The following is a 16,541-nucleotide window of genomic DNA, read 5'->3' as shown; positions in this document are numbered from 1 at the left end:
TTGCCCTCTCCTGTGGTTTGTAATATAATGGGCAGCACAAGTGTCTTGATACCTGCAGGCTGTTTATGTTGCCATCCACTTTGCAGATCACTTGCACAGCCCTCTTACTGAATGTAACTCCAAACCATGATTTTTCCTTTACCAAACTTGACTGATTTCTCTAAGAATCTTGATTCCATGTAGGTTCCAATAGATCTTCTGCAGCATCTGTGATGATTGGGATGCAGTTCAAGAGATGAATGATCAGAAACATATACCTTCTGCCACTTTTCCAAAGGATCAACCTAAAGTCAAGTTATTATTTGTTTCTCTTACAACTGAGACCGACAACAAGATTTTCGCCAGGTGTACATCCAGCTGGTGGTTTTTGCCTTTCAGTCTTTTTCAAACTGCTAATAAACCTGCCAGTTTTTTTTCTGCAAGAACAAACAACTGAATGCACATTATGTTTTATTTATCAAAATGACAAATTTTTGGTTTTCTGCTGTTTGAACAAAGGTCATTGTTTATTCTGCTCAACAAGCCATGTGGATATCAATTAAAACTCTCAAAAGCAAAGAAAGAGAAAGAAGCTAGGATAGAAGGTATGTGTTTTTCCATCACTATTATTACATCATCATTATATTACCTTTTTCATCACTCACATCTCCGTTGCTGTCATTCCATAATAAATAATCATCATGAACTTTGTTTATTTATTAATATTTTTAGCATCAATATTTTAGTATTATCATGACTATGAATGCTACATATTAAATACTATCAATATCATTCTGGTTGACATTGCTGATTATACACATTCTTGTTATTTCCATCTCTATTGTATTACTGTTTATGCGTCCTTTGTTTTAACGTATACGTTTGCCCTCTTAGTAAAAAAAAAGAGACAAAAGTAAAATAAATGTAAACTCATATCAACTGACTTCTAAAAGTAAGAAGCACTCTATACTCATTTAATGCAGGCGACTGACATTTTGGCTGAGTGTCCTTTGTTGTAAACCCTGGGTCAAATGATCTCTTCGGCTGGCAGTGAAAGTCCAGACATCATTCCATCAGTACTCGAGCGCTGTTTCTTTGTGAATCCGTGCTTTCTGGAGAGCTCAGATAACCGCACTTCATCCTCAAATCTTAAGAGCGCTTTAATCTGGCATTTATGGCAAGGCCGAGTTTTCTATTTTGCTCAGCGCTGTCGAGAGAAGAGATTCCTGAATGCGTTATTATAGTTCTTGTTAAAGGCTGTGTAAATGAGCGGGTTGAAGAAGGAGTTGGAGTAACCCAGCCAGAGAAATACACTCTTCCATATTGGAGGAATGTGGCAGGAGCACAGCGGGGTGATGAGTTCGGTTAGGAAGAATGGAATCCAGCACAGGACGAAAACTCCGATGAGGATGCCCACCATCAGAGCTGCGCGCTTCTCTTTCTGCTCGCGCCACGTCTCGCTGTCAGTCTGAAACGTCACCGTGGCATGACGAACTGTGAAGACCATCTGAGGCTGTTGCCTGGAGGCTTCTTTTACCTGAGGGAACGAATTGGTTGTTTTATTCAATTATTTGTGTTTTTATTTTGTTGTATTATTCAGCAAAAACACGTGATGTATACAAATGTAAATATAGGCAAAAACACATGTTGTGTACAGATGTAAATAGCGCGAATTAGTACGAGTGCAATGTCATAAAAGTGCAAATGGAAGTGGAAAATGTTGCACGTGATGTACTGATAATGAACAACAAAAAAATAAAAATAAAACAGATGATGCAGCAGCTCATTTTCATAATGTAAAATGCAGTGCATTAGGCGGTGCAAATGAGGCTGTAAAACTGAGCTCATGACATGTAGTAATTCAATAGCCAATTATGTAGTAAAAACACAGGTGCAAGATGGGCGACATTTTTATTGGGCTTTATCCTTTAAATCAGTGCGAACCAGACTTTGCTGAGAGTTTTATTTAATTATTTTGAAGTACTTCCAGCTGAAATGGGATATTGAATAGGGACGGGAATTTGTTTTTGTGCATCATGCCATCATAGCAAACCAACAAGAGAGGTAGAGTTATGAATATTCTGGCTAAAGCCATCAAACTGATGTCAACAGAGAAGGACTGACATCTTGATTATTGAGAAAATGGTCAGAGCTTGATTGGAGATTGCCAAAACAAACATTTGTTTTTGTTTTTAGATTGAATTGCACAGATTAACTGTTCGACTAAAGAATAAGAATGTGCAAAATAAACATTGTGGTTTTTGATTTCACACACACTTTATGTATAGTGAAAATACCAGTAAATTCAGCACTGTTAAACTTTGTAAATCATGTAGCACAATACATTGAAATAATCTGCTCAAATAAATTGTGTATATGAAACGCCAATAAGCACATATGCAATGTCAGTGGTAAAAATTCCTTTGTCCATGCATTTTGATTGGACACTTTTCACTGTGCATGTTCAGTAAATCCTGCCAGCAATTTTTTAATGCTTACTATTTGTAAATCTGGCCCTAAATCATGCAATATCCTTTAATAAAATTATTTATATACTAAAAAGTAATGCATTCCTCGTATATCTTATATGTGAGCGTTATATGCAATTACAGTATTAGTCCATTTAAAGCATACACCTATGATCAAATATTTAGTAAAATGCAGAAAATATTCAGGAATTTGTAAAAATATATATATTTTGTTCTGTTTTTAAACATTTGAACATTAATTTCAATGATTGTGACGCTGATTTACTCCAACTATGAGTCTTCAGTGTCACATGAGCCTTCAGAATTCATTCTGCTGATTTGGGGCTCAAAAACATAGTTTATTATTATAATATAGAAAACCTAAAACAATGAAATTACTATACATTTTTGTCAGAAATTGTTGTTTGTTGTGTTCAACAATGGAAATAATCACTTTAGAATTATAAGATTCTATCTACATTGTAAGTAATTTTACATTTCACATAGCAAAAATGATTTGAGAATCAAGTTTTCTCCTACAAAGTCCTAAAAAATATCACATAATGTAAATAAGTTCTTAGAATAAAAATGTAAATAACTCAATTTTGACAAAAAAAAAAAAAAAACACTTATAATGCATTAAGAAATGCATTTACTGTCACTTATTTGAAATAGGCTCCATTTACAAGTCCTCTAGAGTTAAACATTTAAGTTTTAGCTGTCTTCCGGATAAGATGTCAAACTGAGGTCCTAACCCTCTGTGGTCATTAAAATCCACTAAAGGCCCACTGGCCTCTGTCCATCATGGCCTCCTAACCATCCTCATATCATAAATGGCTTCTATTTAGCCAATTATAATAGCTTTACTGTTCTGTAGTTATATTGTGCTGTAAGTACTATTTTGGCCAGGAACTACAGCATACTCTCATTGCAGTTTAATAATCAAGGAAGTTTGTTGCAGAATCATGGCTGCAGCAGGTGAAAAGATATTATACAGTGTATGAAAATAGTCCCCAGCTAGGTATATAGGTAGCGTAATATCTTTGAGCCTGCAGCATGATGCTAATGGTCTAATCAGATTCAATTATCTGTGCTAATCTAATATAAAAGTGCTCCCTCCAGACCTCTAGATCAGCTCTAAAATGGTAAAACTCAACTATTTAAATCTAAGAGAAATTTAAAATGAGCCTATTTCCAAAAAAAAAAAAAAAAGTTATTTTAATGCGTCCTTGCTAAAAAAAGTTTAAATGAAAACTGTATTCAATGCAGCACATCCTGACCCTGTTCATGCAGGTCTTTCTGAATCACGTCTACTACGATTAAGATTAAAGGTTTAGGAAAAAAAATTGCATCTATCTTCTCCACTATTGGAATGGCATGAAAATAACCATTTAAGCATAAGCTTAAAACCTCTGACAATCACTGCTAAACCCGGTGAAGTAGAACAGGATGGTAATAGAGTGGAAAATAATGTAGAACTTATCTAAGAAAGGTGTCAGGATTACCATTAGCCCAAGTGTTATGACATGCTCAGAGATTATACCACGCTGTTCAAGGCAATCGCGCAAGCTAATGGGACATTCAAGTTCAATTGCCTTTTCAATTGCTGCCTAGTAATGTTCCGAAGAATAATGACAAGCAGAATATGAACGGTCTACTTAAAATGATAGGCTTTGCAATTTCATAATAGTAAGACATTTGCTGTACAGTACAGTAGATACAAAATTAAAAAGCCAGTACATTAGCGTGTGTAAATGTTGCTGTATGATGAAAAATCACAACACATCATTTGTACCTCTCCAGCCTCTGCAACTGGAGTGATGGTGTTGGTCCTCTTTGATCCAATACGGAACTTAGCAGCTTTGTAAATCTTCCAGTAGACAAACAGCACAACACAGAGAGGCAGATAGAAGGCCCCGAATGTGGAAAAGATGGTGTAAGACGGCTCCTGGCTCACCTGGCACTCCATGTTCTCCTCCGAATACGTCTCACCCCAGCCAAACAGAGGCGAGAGCGAAATAACAGATGAAAGCAGCCAGGTTAACCCGATCATCACATTGGAGATCTTCTTCCGGGTCTTTAGGGTGTACTCCAGGTGTCGAGTTATGGACCAGTAACGGTCGAGGGCTATTGCGGTCACGTTCCAAATGCTAGCCGTACAGCACAGGACATCAAACGATATCCAGACTTGACAGAGAACGCGACCCAGCTTCCATCGACGACCGTTCAGCTCGTGGACCAAACTGAGAGGCATCACCAAAGCTGCCACCATGACGTCAGATATAGCCATGGAGGCTACAAGGTTGTGGGGGACTCTGTGAAATGTTCTGACCCGGAGAATCGTGACCAGGACGAGCATGTTCCAGAAAAATGTGGCCACTACAAGCATGGCCAGAAGGGTGAATGTCAAGACGCTGAACACTGTCTGTGGCCTGTAGACATTTCCATAATCTGAGCTTTGATTATTAAAGGAGCTGTTCTGGCTGACGTCAGACATGATACTGAGAGCACTTTTGTCCACTCTACACCACTTATAAAATAGGGAGAAAGGACTTCAGTGGACTGCAACAGCTGCAAAGAGTGAGAAAATAGACATTACTTTTTAAAAATCAGCTTCTGTACAGATTTTCAGTGTTGTAAAATGGAAAACATATTAATATTCAACTAATGTGACATGAAAACTAAATACTTTAGCTTGTAGATACTGCTAAAACAATTATTTAATGGTGAATTATATAATCTTTCGTTAAGATGAACATTTAAAAGGATGATTCACCAGTGTTAATTTTGTTGATAAAAAAGTTTATACCGATAAAAACTAAGTAAAAATTAGTGATGATGATGATGACAACTATAACAAAAATATACTGACAATTTCAATGAGTAATATAAATGAGACAAGAATGTGATTAAGGGACGTTTTTTGAAAAATATCCAATCAAAATTCATCTTGGTGTGTGATGCATGACGCACACACACACATTTAAAAGTAACTGGTCCATAGACACGGGATGTGATTACATCATATTCAATAAGGGGGTCTGTCAGATTAAACTATAATAAAATGGCAAGAGCTGAGAGAAAAGCAAGACTCACTTTAGATGTCAAGACAAAAAAAAAAAGGTAAACTGTATGAGGAGGAAATAGCTGACAAAAACATCAAAACTAAAGCGACATCAGCATACCAGGTAATCATGCAGAAATTTACACAAAGCTAAACATTGATTCTTTTTATTTACCCGAGTGTGTGCTTTTGCCTGGAATTGCCTGGTATGCTGGTATATTTTGCCTTTTGCTTTTAACTAAAATGAAAAAGCCTCTCGCTAGAGTGGATTTAGTCGACTAAAATCAAATCAAATTTAGTTGACTAAACTAGACTAAAACTAAAATGATTCAAAAGATTAAAATATGACTAAACTAAAATGGATTCTTAGTCAAATAACTAAGACTAAAACTAAATCCAAATTTGCTGTTAAAACACTGTGGTTCACCCAGAAATTGTGTAATCATTTACTCGCCCTTCACTTGTTTGACGTTTTTTCTTCTGTTGAACTCACAAAGAAAAACATTTTGAAGATAGCTGAAATCCAGTAATCATTGACTTCTATAGTGTTTCCGACTATGGATGTCAATTATTGCTGGTTTTCAGCTTTCTTCAAAATATCTGCATTTGTGATCAACAGAAAAAAAGCTCATAAAGGTATAAGACCCCTTGAAGTAGACTAAATAGTGTATAAATCTTCATTTTTCTGTGAATTGTCCTTCTAAAGGCCTTGTTCGTTGAAAATTAAACCTGACTCACTCTCAAGCCATTCAATCACTTAGGTGATCTTTTAGACAGACAGAAAAACAAAGATTTTTAGCCAAAACTGTGGTGTAATTTATAATTTAATAACCCTATAAAAATTCAAAAAAGTATACAGGAAATTCAACATTAAAAATACCAATGCCTCCTGACAATACAATGAGGTCTTGTGAAGCAAAATGACTGCTCTGTGCAAGAAGCTGGATATTATATACAACTTTTATTACTGTCTTAAATCTAGAGCTTCACAAATGGGGCTGAGCATGAAACAATATGTCTGGAAAATGAGTCTATATCTATATTCATCAAGTCTATATTCTACAATCTTTATTTTCTTCTGCAGACAGAACATCTTGCTCCATAAACCACAGGCATTGTTTTACCTGCGTATGTTTTTTTTGTGTCTTTTTTAGGGTGCTTTCATACCTGTGAATCGATTCAGTTGTTCCGAAACAGAAAAAATGTTACATTGTTGCTCTTTATTCTTGGTGCGGCTCGTTTTCACACAGCAAAGTTTCTAAACGGACGAAAAGAGCTAAAACAAGTCACGTGTGAGTTAACTCTCCTAGCATTGGTCAGAGTTTCACGGTTTATTTTGTAGAGTTCGCTTAGCTGTAGGGTGGTGGTGGTTTGGTGGTGTTTGACAAGGTGCACGCGTCTTGTCTGAAGAGCGAGGAGGGATGTGGTGGGGAGGGGTGAGAAGGGTGCACAACGTATTTGAGGACCGGGAGGGAGACGCATGAATAACGGGAGATTATCACTCGTTTGCGGGCATCCAGGAGTCCCTGTGCATTTGCGGGAGATTCAAGATGTCTGTTGAATGACCTCCCGCCCTACTCATAATTATCTCTTCATATAGTCGTATGGCTTTCTCACTACAATCGATTCGCTCAAGAGTTCTTTTCAAGCCGAGACCAGCTCATTTAAGCGACCTCGGAGCTATTGTTTTGGTGCGGATCCGAGAGCGATTGGTGGATTCACACATACCAAACAAACTGTGCTAACTGGGCAAACGAGACAGCTCCCAAAACAAAAGTCTAGTTGTAAAAGCACCCTCAAAGTGCTGGTAGCCATTGACTTACATTATATGAATCACCAAGAACCATTACAGTTATAAATCTTCTTAAATTAACAGCAAATTATCATTTTGAACATTTGACATTTCAAATTACCAAAATGGTAGGGGACTCGTTTGTTACATTTTAATACATACTTTCCTATTTGTTTCATTACAATCTGTATTATTATAACACCTACCGAACCCTAACCCTAACTAAATGAGATTATTGCCATTTATCACAGTCCAATGCTATCTCACAGCAATTCTTAATTTTTTGATTTGGCTAATTCATATGAAATCATGTTATCTTATTCATACAATTTAGTAAGGTAAGCTTGACCCTCAATGATGGTTGGGTTTAAGCATGGGCTTAGGTGCCACACCTTTATTAAAATATCATACAATTTTGTATGACTGAACAGAAATGAATTAGCCACTAAACTTACAAAATGTAAAGAAGTTATGTTTCCTTATGAGATCAGGTTGCACAGACAGACCAGGTAGAAAAATATAGTCAAACTACTTTTAAAACCCTGACAAACAAAACTGCACATATTCCATATTCCAGAAATGTGTACATATTCCTTCATAGAACAATTAAGAAATAAAAGAATATAGTTTTTGATGTTTTTTAGGGTGTGCAGAACATTTTTACACTTTAAAAATCTCTTTAAAGGGCACCTATTTGACCCCATTTCAAGATTTAATATACGTCTTTTGTGTCTCCAGAATGTGTCTGTAAAGTTTAAACTCAAAACACCCATCAGATTATTTATTATACCTTTCAGTATATTGGATTTGCTGCTCTGAACACAATGTAGCTGTTTTTGTTGCCAGTGCATTTATTACCAGGTCTCCCCACCCATTGTTCCCACGTGCCTGTCAGAGTGTGCCTCAATCTCCACTTCGGGTGCATCACCCACACGGAAAGAACCTATAGAAACATATATGTTTTAATATAGGTTTTAATTTAGGTCTTTGATGTATGTGACATATATAAAATTGGCCGTTTTCCTATATCTACATATATGCACAAATATGGGTACATATATGTTTGCCTATATGTTAGTAAAACACTTCACTATATTCATACAAGAATTTACCTTGTAAATGTTTCAGGAAAACTTGTAGACATCATAGCTTTCCATCTCCTCTCACTTATTTGCCATAGTTAAAATCCATAACATGCCAATTACAAGCGATACCAAATATAAGTGGCACATACATAAGTTTTCTGCATTTTTTAAAGTTAGTTCTTACCCAGATTGCAGACCTAAGTTAAATTAACATTGAATAAATGTTAAAACATCAACCAAAATAATGACTCTGATAGAATTTCGACAGTGAATTAATGCTACTCTGCTACCTGGGTAGTTATTGCCTTGATAATAGAAAATATGACCTATAGGCAAGGCATCATGTATGACAGTTGCCAAAGTGAGATATGAGCTATATAGGAGACATGTCATGTATGAACATAAAGGGCTTATGTGGGTATGTACAAGCAATATAGGAGACCTATTTGGCCTGTATATGCACATATATGCACCTCAATTCTGCCTATATGTGGCATATATTCACATATATACAATATTTTTGTTATTATAAATGTGCATATATACTGCATATAGGTTTCATATATGCGCATACATCCTCATATAGGTTCTTTCCATGTGGGTCAAATAAACAGCACAGTGACAGACATGAAGGAAGCAGATCTCACATAACGTTTGTAAGAAACACTACAGTAAGAACTTTCCCAATGAATATTATTTGATGTATCTGTTGTGAAGTTGCAACAATGCGACACACACACACAGTGTGCATGGTTAACATTTCACTGTTTTTGCACGGCAAATGTGACAGGATATATTATGTGATAGGATATTATTATATTATGTTAATATCCACTGCTGTATAAATATATGTCATGTTAATGTACAAAATAAACCTGATTTAACATCCACAAACCGGGATTGAATTTTCCTCTTTGTAATTGTACTGACATGCTGCTGGGGTGATAAAGACAGTACTGTCAATGTAATTCATTACAAACATGCTCTGCTTTAAAGCGTTTTAAAGTTGCATAACTCCTTCTTGATCACATTTGATTATGATTGATGATCACAATGAGCCGATCTTTAATTCAGTGGGTGGGGAAACCACACTACTATATCACGTTGTGATGGGCCTCAAAATGACAGGGATTTGCATTGTATTTGAAAGTCTGGAAATTAAAAAAATAGACTTATTGTGTTTATATCACTCCAATCACTTTTCACATTTTACTTACATAATTTAATCCTTTAGTGTGCATGTCATGGGGCGTAGAAAAAATGTGTTGGATGTGCTCTCATGAGCATTTATTATAAAATCGAATAATGTAAATATTAAAATATCTGACCTATGAATGATGTCACTAAGGTCCAGTCGGAATACTGCAGAAAGCAGCGTCATAAATATTTGTTGGTCTAGACTTGCCACATCTAGATGACCCAAAAAAACAGTAAAAAAAAGACATTTACCACAGTTTCATGCGAGTTGATACTGAGCTAAAACCATTATTTTTAGCTGAAATGACATGCCAGAGAAAATGTACCACTCGCTATTGCTGGCGTGACAGGGCTGACTTTGAAATGGTAGGCTAAGGTAGATTCAGGCTGGAAACATGTCATTGTAGCTGACAAGCGAGTTCTGTGGTACACACGTTTAAGCCTACTGGCAGAGAGGTTCATGGGCCTGGAATGTTTGTTAAACAGATATTTACTTAATTAAGAAAGATTTCATCAATTTCCCCCCATCGATCTAGCTAAAATTATATCAACTTTGAGTCTGAAGCTGCAGATAGGAACTATTTGGTGCAGTTGTGATCGTAATTAGATTAAAAATACAGCACACTTCTCCTTCACAAATTAGATTCTGGGTGGTTTGTAGACTGATCCTTACTTCATCTACTCTATTTAATGATCAAAGTTTTTTTTTTTTTGCATTTTGATATGCATCTTGCCAAGAGCCAAATCTAATGAAGGCTTTGATAATTTATTTATATTTAACGTGAGCGAAAAGCTTAAATCCATATTTTACTACAGGTGCTTACATCAATATTTTACAATAAAAGTTCATTCATGACACTAATTTCATCATGCTCTATGACTCCATAATGAATGTAATGTAATATAATAGCTGCAAAATGTAGCCTGCTGATTAAGCATTCACATATGGCTCAGAGAATCCCATAAGCAGAAGTGATAAACATGTCAAACCGATGAGGTTAAATAGCTGATCTAAATAGCATTCTTGTCTTCTGTGCATGCCTTAAGGCAGGGTAGTAGATAATATATGCTTGATGTATGTAAAACAGAACAGCTTAAGCTTGAGTGTGCATATAGGTAGAATATATCAATACCTTGGTCTAAATCACACGTCAGCTTTTTAGAGTCACGCTTTCCTTCTAGAAATGATATGCATGTGTGGGAAGTTAGGATTTTCAGAAACCACATAATTTCCTTTAATCAAATACGAGACATCCAGCAGTCTGTGTCATCTGCTCTCACATAGCTAATGGTTTCATCTTCGAATCATTACTTTAATGACGGTTAAAACAGGGCAATGTTGGAGGGCTCATCCTAATCACACTGGCACTTCTTCACTCTTCACAGTGGATTCCTTTAAACATTAGGTGACAAGAGTTCATTTCACGCCTTTACAGTCCTGCTCAGCAACACAAAGCTCCTGCGCACTGTTTTTAGCAAGTACTTGTAAAGCAGATTTGAAACAGGACAAATCTACAGGACTTCATTACTATAGTTCTGTTTTTTTTTTTAAAGTTGGTATTAAATGGAAATTGTGGACACTTTTTGGGATGCTTCAGTGTTGGGTAAGTTATTTGAAAATGTAATTATTTACTTATTCCTTCATTAAAATGTATTTTAATGACTTTGTCTGAAAAGTAATATAATTATTCTGTATTTGTCTAAATTGTACTTAAAATCTCAGCGCTTTAACAATAGAAATTAATCTCTTTTTAATCTTTGGTATTAAGTAAAACTTTTAACTTGATTTTAACATTCATTTATTTTATTTTTGGCTTAGTCCCTTTATTAATTAGGGGTCGCCACAGCGGACTGAACCGCCAACTAATTCAGCATACGTTTTACGCAGCGGATGGCCTTCCAGCTGCAACCCATCACTGCGAAACATCCATAAACACCCATTCACACACATACACATTGGACAATTTAGCTTACCCAATTCACGTGTACCCCATGTATTTGGACTTGTGGGGGACACCGGAGCACCCAAAGAAAACCCACACAAACACATTGCATAGAACATGCAAACTCCATACAGAAAAGCCAACTGACCCAGGTGAGGCTCAAACCAGCGACCTTCTTGCTGTGAGACGATTGTGCTACCCACTGCACCACATGACACCTTTATTTTAGCATTTCAAAAGTAATGACAGATATTTTATACATAAATTTTACATCGGACCATAGACTTTTAAATCTATTGCTGTAAACTTACAGATTTTCCCCATAAATTAAAAATACAGAAAAATCTGTCAAATTTAACAATGAAATTCTGTAAAATTACAGTTTTATTTTAAAATAGTTTATCCTATATTGTCATTCATCTCATTTGGTTTACAGTCTTTTAAAAATATATGATTTTCTTAATGCATTAAGTCATGTTAATATTGTCACACAAGCAAGCAGGTGAATCCAGGAGGTGAACACCCTAAATCCCCAAAGGGTTTCCTTCTCATTGAAAATTATTCAAAAATGCTTAGCTAAGAAACAGACTTTGGGCTTGATCTAATATCAATGTATTTTCATGTTAAGCATTTTAATATGTTCCTGTTCACACTGTGGTTTTGGGTTCATTTGGCAGATGTTTACCCCACGATAATGTAGAAGATGTTATTTACTTATTTAGAATTTATAAATGTTTGTTCCATTTCCAAACAAACACAGAATGCAGAAACATTTACCTAAATTGTTCAAAAGAATGCAGTCGATTTTTGTATAGCAGAAATGAAATAAAAATGATCTCTATTTGCAGTGCATCAGTCATGCTAGTCAGGAACCTAAGTGACTGATTAATCACATAATGAACAATGTTGACCAATTCATATACAGGTGAAGTCAGATTTATTAGCCCCCCTTTGATTTTTTTCATTTCCTTTTTTTTTATATTTCCCAAATTATGTTTAACAGAGCATGGGAAATTTCACAGTATTTCTGATAATATTTTTTCTTCTGGAGAAAGTCTTATTTTTTATTTTTAAGCAGCTTTTAGGTAAAAAAAAAAAATTATCAGCCCCTTTAAGCTATATATTTTTTGACTGTCTACAGAACAAGCCGTCGTTATAAAATAACTTGCCTAATTACCCTAACCTGCCTAGTTAATAAACCTAGTCAAGACTTTAAATGTCACTTTAAGCTGTATAGAAATGTCTTGAAAAACATCTAGTAAAATATTATTTAATGTCATCATGTCAAGATAAAATAAATCAGCTATAAGAAATGAGTTATTAAAACTATTATCTTAGAAATGTGTTAAAATTCCCCTCTCCATTAAACAGAACTTGGGGAAAAAAATAAACAGGGACTAATAATTCAGGGGGGCTAAAAATTCTGACTTTAACTGTACGTCATCAGAAGTGGTCCACTTCATTCACTTAGTACATCTGCGTTCACATCAGAAGTAAACTGTCTCAGCTTTTATAAACCGTACCACTGGGTGCACATGCAAAATAAAGCAAACCAAAGCTTGCATCATCCAAATGAACCAAACTCTGACATTAAACAAACCCAAAAGTGCTAGTGTGAATAACTCTTAAAATGGACTCGTATGGGTTCTATTAGCCTCTGGGCTCTAAGCACTCCTGTTGTGACGCATGTGGTTTGTTAATTTTCTGTTTTGTCCATTTTTATCTATATTTTCGGTCTCATGTAACACATCTAATAGACATTCTTGGATTCAATCCCAATTAAATTGTGTGCGTTGTTGGAGGTTCACACTAGTAAGCGGACTGGCTGCTGCACTGCACTGCACTGATCGGACTGTTCCCTGTGGTCACAGTGTTTGATGGAGGCATTTTTCCCTTGATCTGTAGCTTGGGAGCTGCGGGTTATCACAGTTTGTTTAATCACTTCAGCAGCGACTGCTTGTTTGGACATTTCATATTTCCACTTGCACTCATTCTGTCTTGTGTATTATGCATGATGATTCACACAATCGCTGTGTATTTGCACATTGTGATTATTATAGTATGAAGTAAATGGAAGTTTTATGTTAATTGAGCACTGTCTAAAAAGAATAAAATGAAAACAATACTATTGTTACTCAACTGTTGAGAAGTATAATCTCAATATAACTGTGACAAACCACCTCAAAATAAACAAGCTTTTTTCCCTGAGCTTAATGTTTCTTCATTCTTAATTTGCAATATAACTGCATCTCTACAGCCGAATCCATCAGAAAGTACAGTATGTACCAAACTGCTCTGTGAAGGCATCTTATTGTGCATTGATTTACATATGCTGAGCCTGGCTGTTACTGTTAAGCTGCCCTCCAATTAACATGTGCATAAATAAGTGCATGGCTCATCAAAATAATCTTAATTAATCTCGAGACTCACATAAGCATTTGTAACATTATATAAACAAAATGGGTTATAGTGCAAAAAATCATTATGAACATGGAATATATAGACTACAGGTAGCCTATGTTAATATATAAACAAAAAAGTTACCAATTAAATTTTCAATTCACCTGTTTCATTGATGTTTTAAAGCATTTTAAATACATTTAAAAATGACAACTAGGTTGTTAACAGTTATATTTAGAGATCATTTGCAATATAAAATCGTCAAACAATACAACGTAGCCCACTAATCAAGACTGTATCACGTGACATTTTAGCCTAATTCAACAGTTACATTTCAGCTAATTCACACAACATCATTCAGCGCCCTGCAAGGTTTACTCAAGCACGCATTCATGGCATATCTACCTCAGCTGGTGGTTGTTTTTCTCCCCTTCCCGCTTACCATTTGGAAACAGCACTTCTGCTTCATCGAAAGAAGTATCACCCCATTCGGTAGAAAACAACATCCCGGGTGAACTGTTGTGTGTCAGGCTGTGGATCTCCAGCTAGAAGAGAGACCGACCGACCGGTGCTGCTGCATTTTCTCAAGTCGCCACCTCGGCGCAGACCACACGCATACAAGGTTAACAACGCACTGTTACCAAGTCAGATCCCAGTGAGATGAACAACTGAGCTGTCTTTTGATTGCATATAGGCGACCTTATTTAATTTACTTTACAGCTTTCTGTAGTTTTTAAGCTATAAACCACTTTACACTTAATTACGAGATTTGTAGTGTAAAAAGACTACATTTTTAGTAAATAATATTGAGTTAGAACTAAAAGAATAAACATTAGAATTTATTTAATAGTAATATAGAAACTTTAACAGAAACTAAATATCAAACTGAGTGAGTAAAAGCCTAAAACAACAAACAAAAAGCTAACTAAGTTTTAGAGGACTAGCTTACCTAAAACAAAAATCAAAGACGAAAATTAACATCAGCCTAAACTTCCCTCTCTTAACCATAAACATGTGAGAAGATATACAAATGCACTCACCCTTTACACACAAGCAAATCTCAAATTAAATACAAATACTTTACACTACAAAACCCAACAGCCAACTTTATCAAATGAAATGAGTGTAGTTGACTCAAAATTGACCGAAAGTTAGTTCTACTCATTTGAAAAGAGTTTTGAACACAGTGTTGAAGGTAATGAGTTCATTGAAGACCTCATTACTTCAACTTAAATGGAGTAAGTTCACAGTACTCATATAAATTAGTTTTTTTTTAACTCAAATGGTTTGTAGCAATCGGTTTCCTTAAATGATTTGAGTTGCCTTAACTTATTTGGTTTTACAGTACTCAGTTGGTTTAAGTTCTCTTCATTTATTGGGTTTTACCATGCTCAATTTGCATTTTTTACTCAAATGGATTAAGTTCACAGTACTCATTAGCATTAGTTTTTGAACTTAAATGGTTTGTTGCAATCGGTTTCCTCAAATGGTTTGAGTTACCTTAACTTACTGAGTTGTAGGATTTAGGCAACTTTATCTAAATATAGAACACATAGAAACAGTTCAGAGATCTTTGAGCATTTCAACCTGGGAGGAAAACTTGGAAGGAAATGTCATTTTCACAATTTGATGTCACAAATAAAGGCATTTTTACAACTGAAAAAAATATAGATCAATGAAAGAAGGAATGAATAAAAATGACTAAATGCCCAATGTTATTTTGTTTTAGATTAGAATTAAAAATTAAAATTTTTATATTGTAATAAATGTTCTTGCAAATGTTTTTATTTTGTATTTTATATTATTTTTTTGTAGCCTACCCTTATTTTGACTGATTAAACCAGTTAAGCAATTTCTCAACATACAACAGCCACTGTTATTTTCTTTCAACTTTTTATTTATCCATGATGGTGTTTTCTCTTAGCCTATCTGGTCTACAAAATGGGGTCTGAGAGGGGCCCTGACTGTAGTGGTCTACAATAACTATAGAATTCCTTAAAATGTAGGCATGATGTAATTTTTTTCAGGCTCCTTATGGACTGAAAAAAAAAATCTGGCGTACCCTCAGCCACCAGTGCAAACTAAAAATTTAAAACTAAAAAATACTAAAAGTGTTTCTCAGTAATGGGTTGCAGCTGGAAGGGCGTAAGCTGCGTAAAACATGCTGGGTTAGTGGTTCATTCTGCTGTAGTGACCTCTGAAATAGAGACTAAGCCGAAGGAAAATTTTGTATTTATCGTCCCTCTAAATAATATTAATTTTAGTTTGTGTACACGCTTGTTCAAAAATCAGTAGAAAAACCTTCTTTCAACCCTTTTCACCATTCGGCCTTATTAATCATTATGTTAAAAAGGTGTTTGCCCATTTACCTAATGTAGATTCATACATGTTAAATATTTTTGAATTTACGTTAAGAACAAAATACAGAAAAAATGAAATGATACGTTTTAATCTAAATTGATATTTAAGTCACGTTGTTCTAATAAAATGTTTCGTTTCTATAAATGAAGTATTCAACATGCATCTAAGTACTTCATATTTGGCGCGTTTATTGATGTAAATAAGCACGTAAAAGATGACGTGCCGATCGCATTTGTGACATGTTGCACAAAT

The 16,541-nt window shown here is 35.2% G+C and overlaps 1 protein-coding gene across 6 annotated transcripts; it reads right to left on the bottom strand.

Annotated features, from left to right (window-relative positions):
* Window positions 1–335: 335 nt before the first annotated feature.
* htr5aa (5-hydroxytryptamine (serotonin) receptor 5A, genome duplicate a) lies at window positions 336–14,582 on the bottom strand. Of its 6 annotated transcripts, none has more exons than XM_073910206.1 (4): window positions 14,371–14,582; window positions 8,192–8,246; window positions 4,243–5,018; window positions 336–1,516 (listed from the first exon to the last, which is right to left on the bottom strand). In XM_073910206.1, the coding sequence occupies exons 3-4, from the start codon at window positions 4,942–4,944 to the stop codon at window positions 1,181–1,183; spliced, it is 1,038 nt and encodes a 345-aa protein (XP_073766307.1). In that variant the 5' UTR covers window positions 4,945–5,018; window positions 8,192–8,246; window positions 14,371–14,582; the 3' UTR covers window positions 336–1,180. The 6 variants fall into 6 exon arrangements, with proteins under 6 accessions (XP_073766307.1, XP_073766333.1, XP_073766318.1 ...); XM_073910232.1 differs by having other exon boundaries at window positions 4,405–5,018; XM_073910217.1 differs by lacking the exon at window positions 14,371–14,582 and adding an exon at window positions 9,717–9,798.
* Between the last annotated feature and the right edge of the window lie 1,959 nt (window positions 14,583–16,541).

This window comes from Danio rerio, chromosome 2 (assembly GCF_049306965.1).
Source record: "Danio rerio strain Tuebingen ecotype United States chromosome 2, GRCz12tu, whole genome shotgun sequence".
Classification (NCBI taxonomy): Eukaryota; Metazoa; Chordata; class Actinopteri; order Cypriniformes; family Danionidae; genus Danio; species Danio rerio.
Note: the sequence above shows the minus strand (reverse complement) of the source record. Positions and strands in the feature narration are given on the sequence as shown.

What these genes read in the sequence shown, in the direction of transcription:
- htr5aa (XM_073910206.1), bottom strand. Translation starts at nt 4,944, where the DNA reads ATGTCTGACGTCAGCCAGAACAGCTCCTTTAATAATCAAAGCTCAGAT. An exon ending in CAGTTGCAGAGGCTGGAGAG is followed by an intron (nt 1,517 to 4,242) that starts GTACAAATGATG and finishes TCGTTCCCTCAG; the next exon opens with GTAAAAGAAGCCTCCAGGCA.